At 58.7% G+C, this 17529-nt stretch overlaps 1 protein-coding gene across 4 annotated transcripts; it reads right to left on the reverse strand.

The window, feature by feature from the left end:
• Positions 1-1389: 1389 nt before the first annotated feature.
• FADS3 (fatty acid desaturase 3) lies at positions 1390-16394 on the reverse strand. 4 transcript variants are annotated; one of them, XM_070783376.1, is made up of 12 exons: positions 16005-16393; positions 6942-7052; positions 6410-6523; positions 5644-5745; positions 5411-5533; positions 5093-5153; positions 4484-4560; positions 3941-4038; positions 3527-3623; positions 3309-3388; positions 3009-3134; positions 1390-1713 (listed from the first exon to the last, which is right to left on the reverse strand). In XM_070783376.1, the coding sequence occupies exons 1-12, from the start codon at positions 16209-16211 to the stop codon at positions 1662-1664; spliced, it is 1248 nt and encodes a 415-aa protein (XP_070639477.1). In that variant the 5' UTR covers positions 16212-16393; the 3' UTR covers positions 1390-1661. The 4 variants fall into 4 exon arrangements, with proteins under 4 accessions (XP_070639477.1, XP_019810746.2, XP_019810747.2 ...); XM_019955187.2 differs by having other exon boundaries at positions 6326-6523; positions 16005-16391; XM_070783375.1 differs by lacking the exon at positions 1390-1713 and adding an exon at positions 1737-1984 and having other exon boundaries at positions 6326-6523; positions 16005-16394.
• Between the last annotated feature and the right edge of the window lie 1135 nt (positions 16395-17529).

Raw genomic sequence — 17529 nt, forward strand, 5'->3', positions numbered from 1 at the left:
CACGGTGTGGAGTGGGTCAGGGTGAGACTGGAGGTCCGGGGAAAGACTGGACAAGAACCTGCCCCCTTCCACTTCCTGTAGGGAAGCCAGTCTGGGCCCTGGGGACAAATGGTGGGGGGCAGTCCTGCAGCTGGTGGGGAGACTCCAGCCCCTGGGCCAGAAAGCCCCTCAAAGAAATCCTAGCTCAGCGTTTCCATTTTTTCCTCAATCTGCTGACACTTCTAAGGAAACCTTCCACTCGGTTTAGAGCTGCTGAGCAGAGGGGTCCAGAAGCCCGGCTCTCCCTCCTTCCCACCTTCAGGAAGCCCCCCAAGAGTGTCCAAACACCAGAGGCCCAGGCCAACACCCATTTTCCAGATGAGGAGCCCAAGGCTCAGTGAAGGACCACGCCTTGTTCTCAGACTCTTGGGACAGAAAGAGCCCTGTTCCAGAGGTCCTTGGGCTTCCAGGTGTCTCAGACGGTAAAGAATCTGCCTGCAATGCAGGAAACCTGGGTTCAATCCCTGGGCCGGAAAGAAACCCTGGGGAAGGGAATGGCTACCCATTCCAGTATTCTTGCCTGGAGGATCCCATGGACAGAGGAGCCTGGCGGGCTATAGTCCATAGGGTCACAAAGAGACAGATACAACTGAAGCGAAATTAATTACACACACACACACTGGGGTCCTGCTTGAATGGTTCACTGCAGCAGCTGGAAACCAGCACCTGGTCCCGGACGGGCATGGGGCAGGGGGAGATCCCGATCACCTCCTGTGGACCCACTCACTGGTGTGATGCCAGGTATACTTCTGAGTTCAGCAGCAGACCCCCACCAGTGGCCCTCTAAGGCCCCTTGGCCATCAGGCCAATGCAGATGCCGGACAGGGGTGCCTCCTGTGATCTGGGGGTGCCCGCATACATGGCCCTCGGCCCCCGTCTGCCGCCAGTCTCTGTCTCTCTCTGTGTTGTTTAATCGCTAAGTCTAGTCTGACTTTTTCTGCAACCCTATCCCACCAGGCTCCTCTGTCCAGGGGATTTCCCAAGCAAGAATACTGGAGTGGCTTGCCATTTCTTTCTCCAAGAAATCTAGACCCAGGGATTGAACCTGTGTCTCCTGCACTGGCAGGCGGATTCTTCACCACTGAGCCACCAGGGAAGCCTCCCTGTCCAACTATGCAAAGGAGTGAAGTGGGGTGAGCCTGGAGTGAACTACCAAGGTTGCTGGTGACTGGATGAAGAACAGGAAGGGACCAGGCCCTCAGGGCATCTGAGCCCGGGGCTCAGCTCCCTGACCCAGAGCAGAGGTCAACTCAGAAAGCCACCATCCACCACCGCCCTCTCACCTCCCAACACCCTGATGGCCCAAGGACCTGAACTCCAGTTCCAAAATCCATGCAAATATCTACTCCATAACATACCTGGGTTTGTTTTTATATAAAAATAACATTTTTCCCCTAAATTTTTGCTCTAGGAAAACATGTCACGCTCACTGTCTTGATACCCCATGCCCCTAGCCCGGGTCCTAGTGGGTCTAGAGCCATGGTCGTAGGGCTGTGGAGCAGATGGGGAGAGGACCCAAGAGGACAGACAGGGCCTCCAGCCTGAGGCAGGGCGAGGTGGGGCAGGTGAAGAAGCCTGTCTGGGTGGCTTGGTGGCTGCTGGGGCCCCGGGCGCTGCGGTCATCACTGGTGGAGGTAGGCTTCCAGCCACACATTGCCAGACTTCTTCAGGGACCTGGGTGGTGGGGGTAGGGAAGATATGAGGGACTCAACCGCAAGATATTAACCTTTTCCCCCCACGATGATGAGTGTGAGGGGAGATGGGCAGGCAGCTGGGGTGGGGTCCTGGAGGGGAGGACTGGGAGAGGCGGCTACACTTTCATTAACTGCAGTGGAACCTAGGCCTTGGGTGGGAGGGGAAAGGGCCCAGGCCATGTCCAGCCAGGAGCCAGGGTGGGTCTGTCCCTCCTCACCCGGCTCTCTCTGTCGCTTCCTCCTGCTGAGCCCTGCAACCCAGAGGTTTGTGAGGCATGCAATGTGCCCACCACCAGCCTGATATCAGGCGGGGGAGGGAACCAGAAGCATCAGTAACTTGCAAGGAAAACCCTGTGCCAGGTGTTTGAAAGGGGCCAGGCCAAGTGGCAGGGGCTTTGAGGATCGGGCTGGGAGGGTGATAAAGGAGGAATTCAAACACCAGTAGAGAAGGAAAGGCCTCAAAGTAAAGGGAACAGCCTGTGCTAAGGCACGTAGGTGGAAGAGCTCCGGCTGAGACTCTGGCCTCTGTTCCCCTGTCGAGGCTACCACCAGGGCCGAGCCCGGTCACCCCTGAACAGCTGCAGGAACCCCACTCTGCTCTTTCTGCCCCATCAGTACGTTCCTGCAGTCAGAGCACCCTTCCAAAATCCAAGTCCTGTGTGTCCCTCCTCTGCTCAGTGGCTCTCCCACACATCTAGCATACTCCTGCCTCAGGGCCTTTGCACGGTTATTCCCCGGCCCCAGACATGCTGCCCCCAGATGTCTCTACGGCCAGCCCTCTCCCTTCCTCCCTGTCTCTGCTCACACATTGCCTTCTTACCACCCACCCTGCCACCCAACTAAAAATTGCATCTCTGCCTGGTACCCCCCATTTCCTCTCCTGTACCCACCCGAAGGTTTTGTGGTTTTGCTTTGTTTTTTGCTGAAGCACTTCTCCCTTTCTCGCATTTTGTCATTTACTTATTTTCTGTAATTAACTGCTTGTTCTCCATTTCCCCCTGCTCAGATGTCAGCTCCAGGAAGGCAGGGATGTCGGGAAGTTTTGCTCACTGACGAGGACCGGGCCTGGGCCTGTGTGTGAGTGGACACTGGGAAGGACGGGGGTGGGGTCACAGGCCAAGGGCAGAGAGGCTGATGGGAAAGGCCCTGAATGCCAGCTCCCAGAGAGGAACCTGCAAGAACTCAAGAGAGCCAGGTGGGTGCTCAGGGAGTGGCTGACGGGCCCCAGGGGTGGGCGGGGGCCCCGGGGAGCCACCGTGAGTGGACGGCCCTTACCTGATGATGTCCACCAGGGCGGTGAGGAAGGGCTTCACCTCGTAGCTGAGGCCATGCTTGGCACACAGGGCCTTGACCAGCGGGGCCACCCTGCGATAGTTGTGCCTCGGCATCGTGGGGAAGAGACTGCAGGGGAGACAGTGCCTTGGCACCCCCGGACCCGGGCACCACCTCTCCCGGGCCCTCCGGGAAGTCCAGGGCAGATGTCTTGGCCTCTCCCGGAGTAGACGGGAAACGGGGACTCAGGCTCACTCCCACCCCCATGGCACCCCCCCACCCCGCCCCCGGGTCTGCGCTCACTGGTGCTCGATCTGGAAGTTGAGGTGTCCGCTGAACCAGTCGATGAAGAGCGAGGGCTCCACATTGCAGGTGGCTGCCAGCTGCCAGGAGAGGGCGGGGCACAGGTGCGGGGGCTGGCACAGAGCGCCAACCCCACGGCAGCCCCATCAGCGCCCCCATTCCTCCCAGCTGGGGACCCCACCCCTATCCCCAGGATGGACCCTGCCCCGGCTGCCCACCTGAGAGCTGGCCCAGTCCCGGTGCTTCTCATGGCCAATCTCCCTGGGGATATGGTTCATCTGTGTGATCCACACAAACCAGTGGCTCTCCAGGACCCTGTGAGAGGAGGTTCAAGGTGCTGCCCCACATCCTGCTGACCACTCAGCTTCCCCATCTGTACTATGGGATCGCAACTCCTCCCCACTGGTGTTTCAAGCAGCTAAGTGGCATGGAGGCCACTGCCAGGCTGAGCCCAGAGCAGCCCTACTCAAGAGGGTGGACACCCCAGATTGCTTCCCTGAGACCCGCCACCCCCTGGATGCTGCCACTCAACAGCCCAGGGAGACAGTACTGCTGTCCCCATTCTGCAGATGGAAACACTGAGGGCCATGGTCAGGGTGCTCTTCTGCTTGTCATGCCAAACCTGGCCATACCTGACAGCCACAAAGAGGAGCAGCGCCCCAGGAATGCCATAGAAGGGGATGTAGGACAAGAGGAAACGGGCGTAGAAGCTGGCGGCCCAGAGCAAGTCCTGTAGAGGAAGGAGGAGGAGGGGGAGGCCGCGAGGCAGCCCGGAGTGGGAGCTGAGGTCATGCCCATCCTTTCGGCTCGATGTGCCTCGGACGGGCATATCACCACCCCTTCTCTGGGCCCGGGTTTCTCAGCCAGGTAAAGGGACAAGTCCTCGCCTGCCAGCCTTACAGGGCTGACCATGGATGCTGTGCAAGGGTGTGGGATGAAGGAAGCCTTGCCCAGAAGACAAATACCTGGCAGAGGGGGCCCAGGGGGTCCCCACCCTCATCTCTCACTGTGAGAGACGCACATCACACCCTGTGCACACGCTGACCTGGCAACCACACACGCACACACTCACGCCCCCTGCTCTCAAGCACACGTGTTCCACATCACTACACGCACACCCCACCTTCCTCCACCACAGCTGTATGCCCAGGGGAGCTGGCAGGGCCCCCGCTCACCATCCACTGCATGCACACCAGCATGTAGGCCAGATTTTCCACTTCGAAGTTCACCAGCGTGAGCAGCGGCGGGCCGACTGCAAGGAGGGGCATGAGGGGGGCTCAGGAGCAGGGTGGGGTGCAGAGTGGGCCAGCCAGAGGGATGGGGAGGGGGCTCTGTTCCTCCAGCAGGGCTGGAGGCTGGTCCCACCCAGTAGGGATGAGCCCGCGTCACCCACAAGGCCTGGTCCTCGCTCAGGCCCTCGGTGTCTGAGCCTTTCCAGGCTGGTCCTTGCCCCACCGCCTCCCCCATGCCCCTTCTGCAGGTTGGCACCAGCCTGATATATCCCCACCCTTTAATCTTCACCTTGTGGCCCCCACAACTGCCCTAGGGCTCGGGATGCCCTGACTGAGGGCAAGAAGGAACTCTGAAAGCTGCAGCCAGGGCTGTGACCGCCGCTGACCAGAAGGCACCCCAGTGGAGGGAAGGGCTAGGGCAGAGGCTGGCCACGGAAAGCTGCATGGGCTGCAGGCTGGGGTGACCAGAGATGTGCAGTGGACAAGGCAGGCCCCGGCGTGGCCCCCACCCCATCTGTGCCCCCGCCCCCAGGAGGACAAGGGGACACTCACTCAGGAAGAAGTACAGGTGCTGGTGGTTGTAGGGCAAGTATCTGCGCTTCTTCTTGCCGTACTGTGAGGATACAGGTGGCCCGTTGGGGAGGGTGGCTCTCCAGGCCCTCCTTGCCCTGGGCAGGGCCAGGGGGCTGGCTGGGCCAAGAGGCCAAGGCAACTCTGGATTCTAGCCACTGGGAGGTGGGGCGGGGGCACCCTGGGAACAGGGGCTCTGCCTAGAACTAGAGTAGGGGGCGGGGCCATCGCGGAGCTGGGGGGCTCTGGGGCCACCAGGTTTCCGCTGCAGGCCTGGCCTGAGCGTGTCCCCCCTCGCACCTCAACGGACGACTCCCCCAAAAGGAAGACAGGCGCCACAGTCACGTCTGGGTCCTTGTGGAAGATGTTGGGCTTGGCGTGGTGCTGGAAGTGGCGGAAGTTCCACCAGTGCGCAGAGAAGCCCTGCGGGGGAGGGGGCTCTCAGGTGTGGGGCCGGGTCATGCCCACCTCCCCATGCAGCCCCGTCCCCACTCGGCCCCCGCCGGCAGCCCGCCTTCCGCCCCCACCCTCACCTTCAGCTGCCCCATCACAAACTGCTGGGCCAAGTGGTTCCACCGGGAATTCCTGAAGATGGACGTGTGGCCCAGGTCGTGCTGCAGACACCAACTCTGGGCCTGGGGAGACGCAGGGTCCGGGGCTGTGGCAGGGAGCTGCCGGGGGTCCAGCCCGGAGCCCTGGCCAGCCAGCCCTCCCAGCTCGCAGGGCACCGCCACAGCTCACGTTCCACTCTAGACCCTAGTGGACCAGCTTCCTTTTTTTTTTTTTTAATTTAGTTTTTATTTTCTGGCCGCCCAGCACGGCATGTGGAATCCCCTGCCAGGGATTGAACCTGCACCCCCTGCAATGGAAGTGCCGAGTCTTAACCACTGGACTGCCAGGGAAGTCCCCAGATTCATCTTTTAAGAGACAAGGACAGCTGAGCTGGGGAGGTCCAGGGGCTGCAGGCAGCAGCCTTCCAGCTTTGGACCCTGGGCTCCCTGAGGGGTACTAAGTAAAGCGCTTCCTTAGTTCATTTAAAATGAAGCTGGACTTATGGGGCCTCTAGCTGGTCATTCTTTGTTTGCAGACAAAGAAACAAATGTTTTCTTTGTTTGCTGGTCAATGTTTGTTTTCAGCAAACATTTCCCAAGTGCCCGCGTGTGCCAGGCCATGGCTGTTGTCAGTCTAGGTGTCTACAAGACAGTGCTGGGTCACCTGGGAGATGGCCAGGATGAGGGCAGCCAGGGTACTGGGCACCCAGCCGGGGCCAAGCATGTAGATCATGAGCCAGGCGAGCACCTCCATGGCCAGGATGTGGCCCAGCAGGAGACCGAAGAAGGCGGGCTTGGCTTCAAACAGCTTCATGTCCTCCACCGCCTGGCGCAGGGCTCGGAAGTCCTCGATCAGCTGGGTCTGTCGGGGCGGAACAGCTGGTTAGCCGAGGAAGCGAGGGAGGCCCCCCACTCCCACCCTCCATCCCCACCACCCTCCACAGCCACTCCTCCTAGGGTCCAAGGGGTGTGGCCAAAGGGGATGGAGTGCCAGCTTGGGTTTCCCCCATCCCCACAAAAGGTGTAGGGAGCCTGAGAAGCAGGGAAAACCCTTAGAGCTCAGTTCATCTAAATCCTCATCATAGATGGGGATGCAGGGCCCAGAGCAAGGAAGGGGGTCTTCCTGGAGTCCCCCAGGAAATGCTGGTGCAGGCGTCCCTACAGCTCTGCCAGCAACTGTCTGCTCGGGAGGGCTGGCAAACCATGAAGCTGTTACCAGCAATGCCCCCATTCTTCCAGCCCCACACGAGGGGCTTAGCCTCCACCAGGGCCCTGCTCACATTCTGGGGTCCATCCTGGCTGGGCTCCTCTGGGGCCAGCTCTCCAATCAGGAGAGGCTGCAGGAACTTGCGCACAAAACTGAGGTCCTGGTGGAAGGCGTGGAAGGCATCCTGAAGGAGAGCAGAGAGTCAGGTGGACAGACAGACAGACAGCTGGGTCAGCACCCAGAGGCAGCAGGCAGAGACAAAGCAGAAGGGCTGCTGATGGAAGGGCAAACAGGCAGGCAGGCAGCTAGTTGTTCATTAGTCACAACTGAATGACGGTCAGCCTTGCCCATGAGTCCTCCCTGGTCCTTCCCAGGCCCTGGGTGCCCTGCTTGGGTACCCCTCACCTACTGGACTCCAGCTGCTTCACCCTGCCATGGGGCCTTTCCTCAAACTTGGTTGGGTGTTTTAAAATCTGGATTTACAGAAAGTTTTCCCTGGAACACTCTGCTTCCGTTCATGAAAGGGTTTGACTTTTCCAAAAAAGATAGCGGGAAAGCTTTCTCAAAATCACATGCTTTTCTACAGGGTCACAAATGTCAGATCTACCAGCTTTTACAAACATAAGCAGTGAGTAACGTGTGAGTGAGGAGATTGGCAATTGATGACCACTGGGCCACCAGGAGAAAAAAAAAAAATCCACCGAAGACCACACAGCCTGAAGATGCTCGAACAGTTAAACTTCTCTAATTTGAAAAGCAGGAGGACAAAATAAGTTTTGTTTTTTTTTTTAAATAAGTTTAATAAACAATCTAACATTCCTGTTATTCTGTGTAATGGTGGCGGGGGGTGGGGGCAGGGTGCAAAGCAGAAGGGGTTAGAGGAAGAGAGCGACCTCAAGCAAGATAAAGGGCTGAGGGATAAAGATAAAGAGGAGAGGGACTGGTCAGGAAGTGACCCCCATCGTTCATGCTCGACAGCGCTGAACTGTGAGTAAACTTGAACATCACACCTAGGGCTCAGCCTTCCTGATCTAGCCCTCATGTCTTTGGCTCACTGTCGTTCGCAAACGGGTTTTTATCCTGGGACTTTCTGAGTGAGCCAGCCCCAGCTGACCAGAAGCCTGGACTGCGGAAGCAGTGTCTGGGGCCAGTTGGGATGGGGATGTCCTCAGGAAGGTGACTGCTGGCTGCTATTGTCCTCTCGCTAATGAGACTAGCAGCACCTGGTGGGCATTACTGCACGACATCCCCCACACCATCCTGTGCCGGGCTCAGAAGAACCTCAGGCCCCTCCAGCCCCCACCTAGAGGCCGCACCTGCAGGATTCACCCAAGGGGTTCCCCTTTCCTTGTTAGCTGCTCTCCCCTCCTGGCCCAGAGCAGCCTGAGGACCTGGGGGCTCCAAGGGTGTAGCTTCTGGAATAACCTAGGTCCTTGGGAAGGCTGACTTGGGGCCCCTCCCTGGAGCTCACAGTAGGGGACAGGGCTGTATTGGTATAGATCTGTCTCCAGGGAAGAGCTCTGATGGGGGGGGGGCAGCACCCCGGGGAGACAGGGGGTCGAGGGGAGGCTGGCCCCCCAGGAAGCTGCCATGGCCCTGGCCACCTGGGGAGTGTTGGCCGGGGAGCTAAGAGGAAAATTGCTGTGCTTGGCTGACCCCGCTCACCGTGACCCCGAGCAAGTCTGTTCTCCTGCCTGGAACTAGGCAAATCCAGGGGGCAAACCCAAGGGATGAGACTCCAGACCTTTCTGGCTCTAGAGCCAAGAGCATTAACTTTTTTTTTTCTTTTTAATTGTAGTCAAACATACATAAAATTGACCATTTTCACCATTTTGAAGTGTACAGTTCAGTGGCATTAAATGTATTCACTTGTTGGGCAACCATCCCTGCCATCCATCTCCAAAACTTCTTTATCTACCTCAGCTGGAACTCTGTCCCCATGAAACACTAGCTCCCCATTTCTACCTCTCCCAGCCCTCAGAGCTCAGTTGATAAAGAATCTGCCTGCAGTGCAGGAGACCCCAGTTAGACTCCGGGTTGGGAAGACCTCCTGGAGAAGGGATAAGCTACACACTCCAGTTTTCTTGGGCTTCCCTGGTGGCTCAGCTGTAAAGAATCCGCCTGCAGTGTGGGAGACCTGGGTTTGATCCCTGGGTTGGGAAGATCCCCTGGAGAAAGGAAAGGCTACCCACTCCAGTATCCTGGCCTGGAGAATTTCCACGGACTGTATAGTCCATGGGGTCGCAAAGAGTCAGACACAACTGAGCGACTCTCACTTCACAGCCTCCGAAAACCATAGGTACGGCTCTCTGTGAATTGACTTGAAGGAAATTCCCTGGTGGTTCAGTGGTTAGGACTTTATGCTTCCACTGCACAGGGCACAGGTTCAATCCCTGGTCAGGAAACTAAAGTCCTGTAAGTCATGCAGCTCGGCCAGAAAAAAAAAAAAAACAGAAAGAATTGACACTTAGAAGAGGAATCATATAGTCTGTGTTACTGACTTGTCACTTAGCATAATGTCTTCAAGGTTCATCCATGTGTAGCATGTCAGAACTTCCGTCTGTTTTAAGCCTGAATGAGCGTTGACTCTGATTCTCATTTCCTCTGAAACCCCCCTGGTGGTGCACAGAGCCCACATACAAACAGGCACACGGCACGCTCACAAATGGTGTAACAACCAAGGCTCACAGGTGTCACAGAAATTCAGTGCCATAAGCGTGTGCCTCTACACAAGCACACACCACCACCAACCCACGAAGGCTCACAGCCACGCTCGGGAACAACGCGCACGGGCAGTCGCTCGGGTACCCAGAGAGACACAGCCTGGCGTGCGCGCACGCGCGCGCACACACACACACACCAGACGCGTGTCCTGTGGCTACGGCCCCAGGATGTCTACCCTCCCAGCCCTCCTCTCTCCTGACCTCTGAGTCTGTTCTGGGGCCACCCCAGCACCCGGCAGACCCCAGATGCTCCAGGGCCATACTCTTGAGCTGAGCAGCTGGGGCAGTAGGTCACCTCCCTGACTCCTTTCCCCTCGCCCGGATGTACCCAAGCCAGGCCTGGAGATGCCCCGAGGGAGAGGCCACAGCCAGGCCCACCCAGGAGACCTCCAGCCAGGTGTGTCCCTTACAGTGAGTAGGGAAGGGGTGAGCCCCCTCAGGTCCAGGTGGGACTATCCCGGAGCTCACAGACAAGTCTCCACCTGATGGGTGGGTAGATACTGGGAAAGCAGCCCAGGTTCCTGGGGCTGGGTTGAGCACTCCAGAGCCTACACTTCTTGCGGTCTGAGTATCAACACAGTAGGTCCCTGGCTTCAGACCCAAACCTCAGCAAACAGTTTTTTTTTTCCTGGACTATTGGCTGGGGCCGTGTGACCCAGTCCTCTTTGGCCTCTGTTTAAACATTCAGGAATCTCAATGGGCAGAAGACTTAGAGAGGTTGAGCCAGTTACTCAAGGTCACACAGCTCCATCTGATGAAGGCTGGGCCAGAACTTGGTCTGCCTGTAAAATGGTGCTTGTGGCCCCTTGGCAGTAGCCTCAGGGTGGCCACTCCCTGGTCAGAGGGGAGGCGGTGTGTCTTCTAGGTGGGGGCAGGGGGTCCTCATCACGAGGCTGGTCACCATCCTGAGTAACCAACGATCTGGCTGCTCAGAGGCCAAGGTGTGGGGGTCAGGAAGGTGGTCCTGGCATTTCTGGGGCTGCACTGACCAAGTTTCAGGGCACTGCAGGAGGTCCCAGCCTTACACTGCGCCTCCCGCCACGCCCACCCCCAGTGCATCTGGAAACATCTTCTCAGGGGCACGGGTGCAAACCCTGTGACTTTCCCCCAAGGAGGTGGCAACTAAGGCCTCACTGGTTCTTGGAACAGACTTGGGTGAAACTTCTAGAATTAAAATGGTGTCTCTAAACATAGACTGCAGGTGGCAGGGACAGGCCCTGTTCACGGCCGTGGCCTCGGAGCCCCGCACAGAGCAGGCGCAGGATGGCAGGTGTGAATATGTGGACAAGAGCCGACCCTCCACAGCCCACCAGATAGGGGGTCTGAACCATTTTGCCGGGGGCGGAGAACAGAGGCTCTGAGTGGTGGGCCCACCTGCCCCAGAGTCTGCAGTGGCAGAGCAGGGATTCAAACCCAGGGATCTCCTGTGAGGTCCACGTCCTCCCAGGGCACAGCTCCCACCCAGCCCTGTCTCAGTCCCCGGAAGCCTCAGAAAGGCCCCTGCTCAGGCCCCCAGCCCCGCCTTGAACTCCAGGGAGCAGCTGGTTAAGGGCAGGCATGGGGAGACTCAGGAGGCAGCCTGCAGAGGGTAGGAGCTGAGTCATTCATGAGCCACGCCAAGCCATGGAGCCGCAGACAAGACCACACCCCTTCTCCTACCTGTACTTTGTCATCAGTAAATCAGGAATCACTCGTGCCCATCTCGTGGGGCTGCCAGAGGACTGAGTCAGTGCAGGTAGAGCATGGAGAAGGGGCCTGGCATCCGGTCCCCATGGCCTCAGCTGCCCTTCACCGCGGTCCACCCAGAGATCCAGGCCCACAGGCGGGAGGCGGGAGGGTAGAGGTATGCCCTGCTGGTCATGTTCTGGGCAGCCTGAGGCGAGGAGGCAGGACACCTTCCACCCCAAAGATAAGGTGGAGGTGGGGAGCATTTCTGATCACTTCTTCAAAGAATTTGGAATGTTCCAAATCAGGAAAGGGGTGGAGCAGCTGGGGGTTCAGGTGGTCTGGGTCTGCTCCTCTTAACCTCGGCTCAGTGGGTTGTGAGGATGGGGGTGGGCACACTCAGGAATTCGTCTCTCTCTCCCTCCCTCCCTTTCGAGTGGGAAGATTTGAAAGGAGAGCCGGATCTCACTCCCAGTGGCCAAATGCTCCTTCCAGCCAGTGGGGAGGCACTATCAGTATCCCCATTTTATAGAAGAGGAAACTGAGGCCAAAGGGCACACAGGTCTGGACATGAGTATCCAACTCCTGCCCAAGCAGCAGAGTCTTGCTCAATGGCAGATGCCCCAGGAAGTTGCCCCTATCCCCCCCAGCATCCCTGGTGTCCCTGGTGATGAGTGTGGTGGCCTGGGAGAGGGCGGTCTCCTCCACCCAGCACCCTTGGCCTCACAGGTGCCACTGACCCAGCTGTGACATGAAGTGGACCCCTGGGTCCTCTCTCCACCACTGAGTTCTGGTTCTCTCCTGCTGCTGTTTCCTGAGAAACCCATGGCTGCCGCTTGGGCATCCTTACGAGGAAATGTAGATGGGCTCCCAGGGTGCTTAGGCCGCTAGCATCCCCACATTCCTGCCCAGCACTGCACAATCCTGACACCTCCCCAAGGCACTGCAACACCCCTATCCCCCCACCGCCCAGCTCCTCCAGGGGCCTGGGTGGGTGGGGACACTGCAGAAAACACCTACAGAGCCCAGAGAGGGCAAGCTTCACAGGAGTGGCCATTAGGCAGCTTTCAAGGCAGCCAGCGTGGTAGTGGAAGCAAAGCGTGGGCCCCGGGACCAGGTCATCTGAGTCCCCGGCCAGCCCCTCTCTCTGGCCCCACTCTCACTCCAGAGCCTCAGATCTGCCCAGACCTGCCCCTACCCAACTCCCAGACACAAAGCCCACCTTCCAAGCCCAAGGACAAAGGTCCTGCCCTTTGAGGGTTCCAAAAAGGTCCCTTTAAATCACCCGTATTCAGCCTCAGTCTCCTCATCTGCAAAATGGGCCAACACTGGGATCACCTCTGAAGTTTGTTGTCTGAATACCACCCAGAGTTAGATCCTAATGGTTCCCATTGGTGCCCCTGAGCCCAGCATCACCTGCCCTCTCCCCTGGACACACCTGCACCTCAGGGCCCAGGTGAATGGCCACCTCTTCCAAGTGGCTTCCCCTGGCAGGGCTTGGGGGGAGGTCCTATCATCTGTTAACACCTCCCTCTTCTCCTGGGAGGCTCTGCCTTCCCCTTCCTCACTAGGGATCCTTTTAAAATGTATCGATATGTCAGATTCCCCTGTCTTCTCTGTTCTGCCCTGCATTCTCCCCTTAGAATAAAACCAAAGTCCTGATTCCCCTGCTACCGCCGGTCCTCATTGCTGGCCCTTCTCCTCACTGCTTGGCTCCGGCCACGCCGATGGTCTTGCTATGGCCCCACCTCTGAGCCTTTGCCTTAGCTGGTCCCTCTGCCAAGGAACATCCTCCTAGCAGATTTTTTTTCTGCTGCCTCATGCAGCATGAGGGATGAGAGTTCCCCAACCAGGGATCAAACCCGTGCCCCCTGCAGTGGAAGTGTGGAGCCTTAACCACTGGACTGTCAGGGAAGTCCCTCCCAGCAGATTTTCTGTTCATAGCTGTATCTTCAGAGGTTAGGTCAAGGTTTGGCATATGGGATATGCTTGCTGGTATCTGCTGTTGAATCCAGTGAATTAATAATTGAAGGATGAATGAACGAACGAAATAAACAGAGAAGCGGCAGTGGAGCGGGTGGTCAAGATGGGCTGTGAATTCAAATCCAAGACCCGTCACTTAATTTCAAGTCATTTTGCCTCTCTGAGTCTCAGTTTTCTCATCTGTAAAATGGAAATAATAACAGTACCTGTCCCATAGATGTATCATGAGGATTCAAAGAGGGACTGTCTATAAATCAAGCGCTGAATTCGGAGCCTGGCACATAGTAGGTGCTCAGCGCCCAGCCCTGGTCAACTTATGACCAGCAGTGGCTGGGCCTTGCCCCTCCCTGGCTGGCCCCTCTAGTCTCAGACTGCCTATGACTCTTAGAAGAACCTGGCTCAGGGCCCAGAGCACTCTCCCCAGGGTACCCGGCTTTGTATCCCAGGATGGCCACAAGCTGACTTCACGGCACAGGAACTCTGGGAATTTCCTGGCAGGAAGGCTTCTGTGGCCTGAACAGGAGAACAGCTGATGGGCGGCAGGGGCTGGTAAGAGGTGGCTGCGGGAACACAGCCCCTGTGACATGGCTACCCCACCCCCACCAGTGCTCCAGGGCAGGGGCTGGGGTGCCTGGGGGTCTGGGCTGGACCACACCAGGCCCTGGGTTGTCTGAGCCCTGCTCTGCCCTGTGGGCTCACCACAGACAAAACCTAGGGTCCTCCACCCCCAATCTCCTCATAACCCCTTTGGGCTGAACAGACCAGGTATTGGTGGCAACTTAAGCCCAGTGTCTGGGCCTCAGGAAAGCTAAGAGATAACATCACACCCTGTTACAGACATGAATGAACCAGAGGTGGCTATGTCATGGCTGTCCACTGCACTCTACGGTCTGCAGGGCACACTCACACTTATCAGCCGGCAACACACGCTGACTGGGAACAACTGCGTGGCAGCTGTGGGGCCGCAGAGTTGCAAAGGCACAGTCCCACTTTCAGCTGGCTCACTGTCTGTCCCCGCTGTCCCCACTTTACAGATGGGGAAACTGAGGCTCACAGGAGTGACATGCCTGGTTCAAGGTCACTCAGAGCCTCCAATGGCAGAGCCTGTCCATGGCCCCAGGGAACAGACAGCATGTTTTTTAATGGAAATGGGAAAATGGACCCTGTTGGTGAGGAATCAGTGAGAAAGCGGTCACGTGGGGTCTCAGGGTATAGAGCTAAATGGATGATGGGGTTCCCACACAGGAGGGTCCCCAGCATAGGCCTGGGCACCAAGCAGGAAAAAGTGACTCACAAACATTCTTCATCATCTTCCTCTCACCAGCCTCCATCCTGTCCGCCAGGTCAGAGGTTGAAAAAAGGCCAGAGCAGCCACCTCCAGGATCCTGGAGGGGTGGCCAGCGCTCAGCCCAGGGGAGGGGGGAGGAGCTGCGGCTCCTTACCAACCCACCCCCCAACCCCACCCCAACGCCCTGGCAGCAATGCACGTGTGTGTAACCATGCACACAAACACAGGCCTCGTTCACACACATATAGGCCTGGAGACGGTCACACACTCACCAGCCCTCAGTCAGCTCACACTCCCTGGCCACCGCGTGGGCCCCTGGCACCGCACACAAGGGTTTGACTGTCACCTTCTAGAGTTTCAGGAGATGTCTGATCCCTAACCTCTCAGCTTCCGGGGAAAGTGAGGAAGAGAGACTTTTTCCTTAAAAGAGTCCCCGGAAGATCGCCCAACCCACTAGAGAAGGCAGTGGGCAGAGAGAAGATGGTTCTGGAAACAGGGCCACTGACCCTGCTGGGACAGGACACAATCTCTTTTGTTATTTAAAGCCCCGCCAGTTAGCGATGCATCCCCTGGAATCTTGAAGAACTTCCTGGTGCCCAGGGTGACCAATCTAGAATTTGGGATGGTCAAGGACAGACTGTCATGGCCCCAAGCCCTATTGTTCGGCTGGGGGGAGGGGGTGGGCGGTCTCTGGGAAAAGGGGCTGGTGAGGAGTCTCAGCCTGATGGCTCCTCTGCCAAATGGTCCCACTGGACAGGCCACATTCCTCCTTGACCAAAATGTCTCGACATGGCTGCGGAGGGGAAGCTGGGGTCCACAGGGGCCCGCCTGTTCCTGGGGTGACTGTGCTTTCCGAAGAGGCCCACCCAGCCTGACTGGCAAAATTCTCCCACACGCAGCTGCTAGCCCAGGAGAGGTGAGTCACTGCCCCTCAGAGCCATTCACAGCAGTTCCTGGGAAAGCCACAGACCTCTAGGCCCTGCCCAGGCTCTGCTGCCCTGCCTCCAGCCTGTGAGGGCACATCCTTGCCAGCCCCTAGGGAACCCGCCCTACCTCTGGCATCCAGCAAGCACCCAGCATGAAGACCGTCTCTGGGGGTGCACTCAGAACCCAGAGGAGGAACACCAGAGCATCAGGGAGCGCCCTCACCTAGGGCCAGCGCTTTCTGCCTGGACACACCCACCTCTGAGACCCCCGCCTTCCTCCCACAGACATCTGCTGCAGCTCAGCCCCAGGGGTGCGGGTTCTTTTGCCGGGCTGTGGTCTTCTTACTCCACATCAGGCCCCCGTCAGTCCCTCCCAACTCTGGGTCCCCCGTCAGGAGGTCAAAGGTGAGCGTGAGTAGGAAGGATGCTAAGCACCCACCCGGCTCCCACGCCGCGCCGCTCCCACCCGCGATGGAGCAGGGGACGGTGCCCAGCGACCAGGCCCCAGCCGAGCACCGGGGCTCCACCCGGCCGGCGGTGGGCGGCCTTACCGTGGCGTCCTCGGCGCCGTGGTGGCCGATGAGGCGGCTGCCCCCAGGGTGTCGCTGTGCCCAGCGGCTGATGTCGTAGACGCGACGCTCGATCACCAGCCACTTGTCGCCTGGCAGGTTGTGCCGGCGGACCTGCTCCCAGCGGAGGGTGGGCAGCGGCGCCCCCCGCTGCCCAGGTTCCCAGTCTGGCTCCCCGACGCCGCCCATGGCTGCGCGCAAAAGTCCTCGCGAACCCGGGACCTCGCCGAGCGGAGACCCCGAGGGGAGCGAGGCAGCGATCGGAGACTGCCTCCGCCGCCACCCGCTGCTCCGCGGCCCCGCCCTGCCGCTGCGGCCTCCTTACGAGCGTGCGCCGGCCCGGCTGTCCGCGGGCAACTTTTCCCTCCCTTATAACCGCGCTGACAGCGCTCGCCTCGCCTCCTCCCCGCGCCCCGGCCCCCGCCGCCGCCGCCCCAATCCCCGCGCAGCGGCTCGGCCCCCATTGGCTGCGCCGCTAGCCGGCGAGGCCGGCTGGGAGGGCGGCGTCTAGGCGGGCGCGCCCCGCCCGCGGGGCTCCGCGGCCACCACACCCCGGCCTGTGGGGGGCACCGGCGCAACCCTGCTCTTGCCCAGCGGGGCAGGGAGGGCGGGGCCGGAGGGAGGTGAAGCCGGCAGCCGGCGTCCGCCGCGCCCTCGGGGGCCCGGTCCGCGTGGGGCCCTGAACTAGAGTCTGCGAAGAATGGGCTTCCCGCTGCGCCCTCTGCAACGTTAAATTCTGAGCTCTTAGAGGTAGGGACACTACCTCGAGATGACTGTAAAGAGCTCTCGAACCAGGGGTCCCCAGCATCCGCTCCGCGAGGTCTCTCGGTCGGGGCTGTTACTGGCTTGACCACCCCCACCCCTCGGGGGACCATCTGTGGAGGTCAGTGGTCTTCTGCCTTCGGAGATTCAGAGTTGGGGAGGCCGCGGGATGGCCTCCCGGGCAGAGCAGGGGCCCCGGAGTGAGGAGTGAGGTCCTGTCATTCACCGGATGTGGTTGCTCAGCTGGCTGGCTTGCTCCTTATAGTACCCGTCCCTATTTTTTACTTAAAATAAATTCCTTTTCAGAGTGTAGGTTGCTCCCCTACACTTTGTCATTTGTCAGAGACAAAAGATTTTGTTGTCCTTTGTCTAGTGGCTGAGTCGTGTCCGACTGTTGTTCAATCCCATGTGGACTGTAGCCCACCAGGCTCCTCTGTCCGTGGGATTTCCCAGGAAAGAATGCTGGAGTAGGATACCATGCCCTTCCCCAGGGCATCTTCCTGACCCAGAAATCAAATCTGTATCTCTTGCATGGCAGGCAGATATTGTTTACAACTGAGTCACCTGGCAAGCCCCAGAGATAAAGATATCTGTTTCTAAAAGTTAAGATTTCACACCTGACAAGGCATGAAATCAGGCTAAGGTTTATGCTGCAGCCGCAGCAGGCTCAAAGCTGAGCCCACATCAATATCACCAGAGGGTGTGTTAAGGCACAGACTACTGGGCTCAGGCCCCAGGAGGGCTC

The sequence above is a fragment of the Bos indicus genome, chromosome 29 (assembly GCF_029378745.1).
Source record: "Bos indicus isolate NIAB-ARS_2022 breed Sahiwal x Tharparkar chromosome 29, NIAB-ARS_B.indTharparkar_mat_pri_1.0, whole genome shotgun sequence".
NCBI classification, from domain to species: domain Eukaryota; kingdom Metazoa; phylum Chordata; class Mammalia; order Artiodactyla; family Bovidae; genus Bos; species Bos indicus.

Bases quoted from the DNA above. Each gene is read 5' to 3' on its own strand.
- FADS3 (XM_019955187.2), bottom strand. From the start codon at position 16,211: ATGGGCGGCGTCGGGGAGCCAGACTGGGAACCTGGGCAGCGGGGGGCG. The intron at 6,524-6,941 runs GTGAGCAGGGCC...CCGCCCCGACAG, and splicing joins GCCAGGATGGACCCCAGAAT to ACCCAGCTGATCGAGGACTT. The intron at 5,154-5,410 runs GTGCGAGGGGGG...GTATCCTCACAG, and splicing joins TGGGGGAGTCGTCCGTTGAG to TACGGCAAGAAGAAGCGCAG.